This window comes from Lampetra planeri, chromosome 70 (genome assembly GCF_965212315.1).
Source record: "Lampetra planeri chromosome 70, kcLamPlan1.2.h2, whole genome shotgun sequence".
NCBI classification, from domain to species: domain Eukaryota; kingdom Metazoa; phylum Chordata; class Hyperoartia; order Petromyzontiformes; family Petromyzontidae; genus Lampetra; species Lampetra planeri.
In genome coordinates this window covers 1,038,898-1,048,359 of record NC_136175.1, presented here as the reverse complement: position 1 = coordinate 1,048,359, position 9,462 = coordinate 1,038,898, and the positions used below count along the sequence as shown (strand labels likewise).

Sequence of the window (9,462 nt, the reverse complement as noted above, 5' to 3'; positions counted from 1 at the left end):
TTGCAACCCACGACCTCCTTCATACCAGGCGAGGGAGATGACATCTTGGCACCGTGGTGCCCGATAATGCGAGGCCCTCTCAGCCAGTGGTTCTTCATCTCTACTGCAGCCTTGTACCCTTTTAATTCTCATTCGTTAAAAAAAAAAAGTACAATGTTAATGTAGTGCTGCACTTTACGCGGACAGCTTCTTCCTTTTCTGTCGTCACTTTATTTGATCAAACTCAGCACATTTCGCCACCACTCTCCAGCGCGCTCTCCGCTCGCTCGCTCCGTTCCTCCCTCTCCCTCCCGACTCTCCCGACTCTCCTCTCTGCTTCTCCATCCCACTCCAGCCGTCACTCGCTCTCTCTCGGCTTCTCCGTCTCACTCCGACTGTCTCTCTCTTGTTGATGATGCTCCTGTTGGTGACGTTGTTGCTGCTGCTGCTGTTGTTGTTATTTCTCGTGCTCGTGTCAGCGCGGCGATGCACGCGTTGGAGGCGAGCTCGCTGTGGCTGCGTGCTCGTGCCCCCGCGCCGCCGCGCGTCGCCATCATCTGCGGCTCGGGACTGGGCGGCATCGCGGACAGGCTGCAGGAGCCGGTGGCCTTCGACTTCGCCGACATCCCCAACTTCCCCAGCAGCACCGGTGCAGTCATCGTGAACAGCGTTACGCACCGCGACGGAAAAAAATAAATTGGCTTTTACCGTATTCTTTGGGTCTTTCGGTAAAGTCACGCTTGTGTTGTGATCGAAACGTCGTAGATTTTTTGATTATTTTACGTTTATCTTCTTGGTTCTTTCGGTAAAGTCACGTAGAAGGGAAGTAATAAAATGATAAGAATAAACATAATAAAATAATTCTCACGACGTTTCGGCCACAACGCAAGCAGCCGTCCTCAGGTGAAGAATGAAACACCACCAAGCTTGGAGCGACTATTTAAGCTGGGTTGGAGGGGGGGAAGAAGAGCGCCTTGACAAAAGAATTTGCATATCAAGAGGAATGTCCCATTCTTCTTCCCCCCCTCCAACCCAGCAGCTTAAATATACGCTCCAAGCTTGGTGGTGTTTCATTCTTCACCTGAGGACGGCTGCTTGCGTTGTGGCCGAAACGTCGTGAGAATTATTTTATTATGTTGTATTTTTATTATTTTATTATTTTCCTTCTACGTGACTTTACCGAAAGAACCAAGAAGATGAATCCTCTGTTGGAATGTAGCGCCGTGTCCCAGCCCCGTGTCCCACCCCCGTGTCCCACCACCACCGTGTCCCACCCCCGTGTCCCACCCCCGTGTCCCACCACCACCGTGTCCCACCCCCGTGTCCCACCACCGTGTCCCACCACCGTGTCCGCGTGCAGTGGCTGGCCACGCGGGCCGCCTGCTGTTCGGGCGCCTGGGCGGGCAGGCCACCGTGTGCACGCAGGGCCGCCTCCACTCGTACGAGGGTCACCCTCCCTGGAAGGTGAGACGCACGTGGGGGACACGTGGGGGGGGGGGCACGTGGGGGGGGGGCACGTGGGGGGGGGGCACGTGGGGGGGGGGACACCTGTCCCTCCGTGTCTCCCCGTGTCTCCCACCGGTGTCCCCATGTCTCCCTGTGTCTCCCCGTGTCTCCCCGTGCCTCCCTGTGTCTCCCACCGGTCTCCCACCGGTCTCCCCGTGTCTCCCCGTGTCTCCCTGTGTCTCTCCGTGTCTCCCTGTCTCCCCGTGTCTCCCCGTGTCTCACTGTGTCTCACTGTGTCTCTCTGTGTCTGTCTGTGTCTCACTGTGTCTCACTGTGTCTCTCTGTGTCTCACTGTGTCTCTCTGTGTCTCCCTGTGTCTCACTGCGTCTTCCACCGCTCTCCCTGTGTCTCCCCGTGTCTCCCCGTGTCTCCCTGTGTCTCCCCGTGTCTCCCCCTGTCTCCCCGTGTCTCCCTGTGTCTCCCCGTGTCTCCCACCTGTCTCCCCGTATCTCCCTGTCTCTCCCCGTGTCTCCCTGTGTCTCCCTGTGTCTCCCTGTGTCTCCCCATGTCTCCCTGTCTCTCCCACCGGTCTCCCCGTGTCTCTCTGTGTCTCCCCGTGTCTCCCTGTCTCCCCGTGTCTCCCCGTGTCTCCCTGTGTCTCCCCGTGTCTCCCCCTGTCTCCCTGTGTTTCCCCGTGTCTTCCTGTCTCCCCGTGTCTCCCCGTGTCTCCCTGTGTCTCCCCGTGTCTCCCCCTGTCTCCCTGTGTCTCTCCGTGTCTCCCACCTGTCTCCCATCTGTCTCCCCCTGTCTCCCCCTGTCTCCCCGTGTCTTCCCGTGTCTCCCCGTGTCTCCCTGTCTCACCGTGTCTCCCCGTGTCTCCCCCTGTCTCCCTGTGTCTCTCCGTGTCTCTCCGTGTCTCCCACTTGTCTCCCATCTGTCTCCCCGTGTCTCCCGTGTCTCCCCGTGTCTCCCCGTGTCTCCCCCTGTCTCCCTGTGTCTCTCCGTGTCTCTCCGTGTCTCCCACCTGTCTCCCATCTGTCTCCCCGTGTCTCCCGTGTCTGCCCGTGTCTCCCCATGTCTCCCTGTCTCTCCCACCGGTCTCCCCGTGTCTCCCCGTGTCTCCCTGTCTCCCCGTGTCTCCCCGTGTCCCCGTGTCTCCCTGTCTCCCCCCGTGTCTCCCCGTGTCTCACCGTGTCTCACCGTGTCCCCGTGTCTCCCTGTCCCCCCGTGTCGCTCCCCCAGGTGGTGTTCCCCGTGCGCGTGTTCCACCTGCTGGGCGTGAGGATTCTGATCGTCACGAACGCGGCGGGCGCCATCAACCCGGACTACTCCGTCGGGGACCTCGTGGTCATCCGGGACCACGTGGACCTCCCGGGGCTGGCGGGGAACGGGGCGCTGAGAGGGCCCAATGAGCCGCAGTGAGGGCCCCCCACCTGCAATGTCACCACCATCACCACCATCATCACCACCACCATCACCACCACCACCACCACCACCATCACCACCACCATCACCACCATCACCACCATCATCACCACCATCATCACCACCATCATCACCACCACCACCACCACCATCACCACCACCACCACCATCACCACCACCATCACCACCACCATCACCACCACCATCACTACCACAACCACCACCACCATCACCACCACCACCAGCACCATCACCACCACCATCACCATCATCACCACCATCATCACCACCACCACCATCACCATCACCACCAACATCACCACCACCATCACCACCACCATCACCGCCACCATCACCACCACCACCGTCACCACCACCACCATCATCACCACCACCACCATCACCACCACCATCACCACCATCACCACCACCATCACCACCACCATCACCACCACCATCACCACCATCACCACCACCACCACCACCACCAACATCACCACTACCAACATCACCACCACCATCACCACCACCATCACCGCCACCATCACCACCACCACCGTCACCACCACCACCATCATCACCACCACCACCATCACCACCACCATCACCACCATCACCACCACCATCACCACCACCATCACTACCACAACCACCACCACCACCAGCATCATCACCATCACCACCACCATCACCATCATCACCACCATCATCACCACCACCACCACCATCATCACCACCATCACCACCACCATCACCATCATCACCACCATCATCACCACCATCACCATCACCACCACCATCACCACCACCACCACCATCACCACCACCACCATCACCACCACCACCATCACCACCACCATCACCACCACCACCATCATCACCACCACCATCACCACCTAATGTCACCATCATCCCAAACACCGACTCACCACCACCACCATCACCACCACCACCATCACCACCACCACCACCACCATCACCACCATCACCACCACCACCACCACCATCATCACCACCACCACCAACATCACCACTACCAACATCACCACCACCATCACCACCACCATCACCGCCACCATCACCACCACCACCGTCACCACCACCACCACCATCATCACCACCACCACCATCACCACCATCACCACCACCATCACCACCACCATCACTACCACAACCACCACCACCATCACCACCACCACCAGCACCATCACCATCACCACCACCATCACCATCATCACCACCATCATCACCACCACCATCACCACCACCATCACCACCAACATCACCACCACCATCACCACCATCACCACCACCACCACCATCACCATCATCACCACCACCACCAACATCACCACTACCAACATCACCACCACCATCACCACCACCATCACCGCCACCATCACCACCACCACCGTCACCACCACCACCATCATCACCACCACCACCACCATCACCACCATCACCACCACCATCACCACCACCATCACTACCACAACCACCACCACCATCACCACCACCACCAGCACCATCACCACCACCATCACCATCATCACCACCATCATCACCACCACCACCATCATCGCCATCATCACCACCATCACCACCACCATCACCATCATCACCACCATCATCACCACCATCACCATCACCACCACCATCACCACCACAACCACCATCACCACCACCACCACCACCACCATCACCACCACCATCACCACCATCACCACCACCATCACCACCATCACCACCACCATCACCACCACCATCACCACCACCACCACCTAATGTCACCATCATCCCAAACACCGACTCACCACCACGACCACCATCATCATTCCAAACACCGACTCACCACCACCACCATCACCACTACCACCATCCCAAACACCGACTCATCATCACCACCATCATCATTCCAAACACCGACTCATCACCATAAACATCGCTACTAGTACGCTGTAGCGTTGGGCGTGATTTATTTCACTGTGTAACAACAACACAATTTGTTCCTGGGTACTAAGTATTATTTCCTAATTGCTTATGCCTAAAAAGTACAGAACGTGTCTATTATTCCCCACAAACTTTGCTTTTTTGACCAGGACATTGATATTTAGAAATGTACCTATTTTCAATGACAAAACGTGGTGTGCATTTGTGTCATTCCTTCACTTAAAGGCCTGGTCACAAAAGCAAAGTTTGTGGGGAATAATAGCAATTTTCTATTCGTTTTAGACATAAGCAATTAAAAATTAACACTTACTACCCAGGAACAAAAATTGTGTTCACGTAATGTCATCATTGCTGCTATCACTTGAAACTCCAACGTGGCCCCAATGGATTTTCAGGTCGGGGGGGGGGGGCAACCCCCCCATCAATGAAAAATGATTGAGGAGTTGTTAGTAAGTAAGGGCTTGTACCTCGCTTTTGATTCGACGCGTTTGCGGCGATGGCGCAGCCGTGGATCGAGGGTCGAATTGGAACCGCGTTGTGTGATCGGCATCGCGCTCGCTGAAGCTGTTGATGCCTTCAGGGAAGTCGTGAACTGTATACGCAACTGCGCACAATTATGTGAGTCACTTATAACTGCTTTGCCGTTACTTATTGCCAATTATGGACTATTGTCTTGTCATCTCATCGAGTCCCTGGCACGTAATAATATGCTACACAGTGGCAGTGAGGGTCGCAAAATGACGATTAATATCATTATGTAAAAGAGAAATTTGTGAATATGTGTGTCTGTTCGAAATGTTTAGAATACTTCCCAACATGCAACAAACTTGAAATTTGGCACGTGGGTAGCTTCCAGACTGTACACAATGCAAAACGTATAAAAATAGACTTTTGTGTTTTGGGGGGCGGTGGGGGCGCAATAATGGATATATATTTTGCACCGCAAGTGAGCAGTGACGTCACATTTCTGATGTCACCCGCACGCGGCAGCGTCACGCAGTGTGCCTGTTGACGTCACGCAGTGTGCCTGCTGACGTCATGCAGTGTGCCTGCTGACGTCACGCACCCCGCCCACCCTCCGCGTAGGCCGTGTACTAATCCAAGACAAGAATCCCTTTCAACTGGTACAAAAACTGGCACCTTTATGCAAGGCATCATGTTTGCAATAACCACAACAAAAGCAGTCAATGTTGAAAGGGTAAAAACCTACTACTATATTTTGCAGAGGTGTGGACTCGAGTCATGTGACTTGGACTCGAGTCAGACTCGAGTCATGAATTTGATGACTTGCGACTCGACTTGGACTTGCATAACAATGACTTTGTCCCACCTATGAGATGTGGACTCGAGTCATGTGACTTGGACTCGAGTCAGACTCGAGTCATGAATTTGATGACTTGCGACTCGACTTGGACTTGCATAACAATGACTTTGTCCCACCTCTGATATTTTGCCACTGGTAAAGGAGATGTCCCATAGTGAAGCTAGTAAAGCTCATCACTAATCAACCCCAATGATCCGATCGATCGGATCATTGGGGTTTATTAGTGACGAGATTAGGGATTTCGATCAGATCATTGGGGTTTATTAGTGACGAAATTATGGATTTCGATCCTGCAGGCTGGGGCCACGCTTCCTCTGCATGTCGGATGCGTACGACGCGGCCCTGCGCTCCGCCGCCCTCGCCGCAGGCAAAGCCCTCGGCCTGGGCGCGTCCCTGCGCCGCGGGACCTACGCCATGGTGGGGGGCCCCGGCTACGAGACGGTGGCCGAGAGCCGCCTCCTGCGCTCACTCGGGGTCGACGCTGTCGGTGAGGGCCTCACGGGCCACCCACTACCCCACCCACCCACCTGGACCACCCCCACCCACCCACCACTACCCCATCCACCCACCCACCACTACCCCACCCACCCACCCACCACTACCCCACCCACCCACCACTACCCCACCCACCCACCCACCACTACCCCACCCACCCACCCACCACTACCCCACCCACCCACCCACCACTACCCCACCCACCCACCCACCACTACCCCACCCACCCACCCACCACTACCCCACCCACCCACCCACCACTACCCCACCCACCCACCCACCACTACCCCACCCACCCACCCACCACTACCCCACCCACCCACCCACCACTACCCCACCCACCCACCCGGGCCACCCCCACCCACCCCACCCACCCGGGCCACTCCCAAATATCCACCCACCCGGGCCACCCCCACCCACCCTGACCACCCACCCACCCACCCTGACCATCCACCCACCCACCCGGGCCACCCCCACCACCACTACCAACCCCACCATCACCGGCTCCACCCATCACCAAACAGCGCCATCACCACCATCACCACCTCCGCCTCTGCGTGGTCCCCGCAGGCATGAGCACGGTGCCGGAGGTGGCGGCCGCCCGCCACTGCGGCCTGCGGGTCCTCGGCCTCTCCCTCATCACCAACAAGGCGGCCATGGACTACGGTCGCCGTGACGACGACGACGACGAGGAGGAGGGTGGGGAGGGTGGGGAGGAGGGTGGGGGGCACCGCGGGGGCGACGAGGTGGAGCGGGCGAGTCACGACGAGGTGCTCGCCGTGGGGGAGCAGCGGGCGGCAACCGTGGAGAGCCTCGTGGAGGCCGTGCTCAACCTCATCACCTAGACACACCACCTCGCCACCACCCAGCCCACACCACCCAGCCCCCACCCAGCCCACACCACCCAGCCCCCACCACCTCATCACCTAGACCCACCACCTCGCCACCCAGCCCCCACCCAGCCCCCACCACCTCGCCAATCAGCCTGGCACCACCTGGACACGCCGCCGCACCTTGCCAAACACCAGATCTCACCCCACATCTCATCAAACTTCACCAGATCTTACCAAACTTCACCAGATCTCACCAAACTCCACCGGCCCTCACCATACACCACCAGATCTCATTAAACTTCACCAGCCCTCACCACACACCACCAGATTTCACCAAACTTCACCGGCCCTCACCACACACCACCAGATCTCATCAAACTTCACCGGCCCTCACCACACACCACCAGATCTCATCAAACTTCACCAGCCCTCACCACATACCACCAGATCTCATCAAACTTCACCGGCCCTCACCACACACCACCAGATCTCACCAAACTTCACCAAACCATCCCCCCACTCCCACCCCTCCACCAGATAACATCATACACCTTTGAGAGCGTCCTCAGTCAGCCGTGCACACACTCACCCATGGAGACAAACCGCTTGGCCAAGGGCCTCGTCTCTCAAATAAAAAACACCTCTCCCTTTAATGAAATTTAAAACAGTGGTTTTTGGTATTGCACAATCAACGTGACGTTTGTTTTTCGTAACAATTGGCGAGAGAGGTAATCGTGTGAAGTATAAAAAAAATGTAACCGCGCCATTAGATTCGTGTAAAAGTCGCTCGCGCGCGGACGATCAGGCCCGGCGGGTGGCAGCGGCCTCGAAACGTCGTCTTGTGAAACAAGTCGGCAATAAAAACAAAACTGAACCGTTACAAACCGAGACTTTCGTCGAAGCCAACCGATATCGAAGGGACCGTCGGGGGGGGGGGGGGGGGTGCTCAGTGGTCGGTGCCCGAGCCACGCTGGCGGCCATTGTGGCGGCCACAATGGCGTCCGCCTGGACACGCGCCTCGGAGCCCCGCGGACGAGAGCACGGCCCGTTCACCACAGACGTGCACCACTTCTTACCGTCGCACGTTCACCACAGACGCGCGGCACTTCTTACCGTCGCACGGGTTGATATCGATTTCCAGAGCGGCAACTGTAATTTCACAATTCAGGTGGCCAAGCCAGATAAGCGCAGTTTTAACGCGCAGTAGGGCTTTAGCGACCGATGTCATTCATAAGTTTTTTTCTTGGGGGGTGTTTAGATCGCGTGAATATAAACGTTGCGTCGTTAACGCCCGCTCAACCACCCGACACGGCCATTTTGGTAAGGTTCGCCACGTAAACAAAACGTGACAATTCGTTACACACCGGTGAATCAGAGAGTAAACCTACAACACAAATAATTTGTGTACGACGTTTCACCGGTAATTAAAGCCAGTTTTAACACGTAGGCTTTCGCGACCAATATATATAAACAAAATTGTAAATGTTGTGGTTTCACGCTTCAACACACCGGTGGGCTAAAGCAGTGAACTATTTGTCTTTTGTCAACGTGACACTTTTTTGCTGATTGGCCGTGTCGGGTGGCGGAGGGTTACGACACATTTATAAATAACGCGATCTAAACCCAAACACGTTGATTATGAATTAAAGGCAGCCTGATCAGACGACAGCCCAGAGACCACGGTGTCAGCAGCAGCGGAGTGCGATCGCTTGCGATTTCGCATTCGTGGATCGGGCAACTGCCTCCTCACACGCACACACAGCACACATCCTTGCAATCTCCTGGAACACGTGCTGTTCGTGAGCACCGTTTAAGGCCGGAATGGAACACGAGGGGGGTGGGTGGGTTAGCCAGCAACACGACCGGCCACCAGTATGAGAGTTTTGTTGCCAGATAAAAGGGTAAAAAAACAATTATATTTTTTCTTCTGGCAAATGAGGTACCAATGGTGTAAATTCTTACCCCGAGCTCTCATACTCTGATGGTGCATTGTCTTTGAGTTGTGTGCCT

General features: G+C 56.2%; 1 protein-coding gene across 1 annotated transcript; it reads left to right on the top strand.

Annotated features, from left to right (window-relative positions):
* Positions 1-465: 465 nt before the first annotated feature.
* Positions 466-7,464, top strand: LOC144737498 (purine nucleoside phosphorylase-like). The gene is made up of 6 exons (XM_078620214.1): positions 466-628; positions 1,340-1,443; positions 2,668-2,843; positions 6,421-6,611; positions 7,190-7,282; positions 7,361-7,464. Exons 1-6 carry the CDS (start codon positions 466-468, stop codon positions 7,462-7,464), a joined length of 831 nt encoding a protein of 276 aa, XP_078476340.1.
* Positions 7,465-9,462: the final 1,998 nt, after the last annotated feature.

What these genes read in the sequence shown, in the direction of transcription:
- LOC144737498 (XM_078620214.1), top strand. Translation starts at nt 466, where the DNA reads ATGCACGCGTTGGAGGCGAGCTCGCTGTGGCTGCGTGCTCGTGCCCCC. An exon ending in CAACTTCCCCAGCAGCACCG is followed by an intron (nt 629 to 1,339) that starts GTGCAGTCATCG and finishes GTCCGCGTGCAG; the next exon opens with TGGCTGGCCACGCGGGCCGC. An exon ending in CAACAAGGCGGCCATGGACT is followed by an intron (nt 7,283 to 7,360) that starts ACGGTCGCCGTG and finishes ACCGCGGGGGCG; the next exon opens with ACGAGGTGGAGCGGGCGAGT.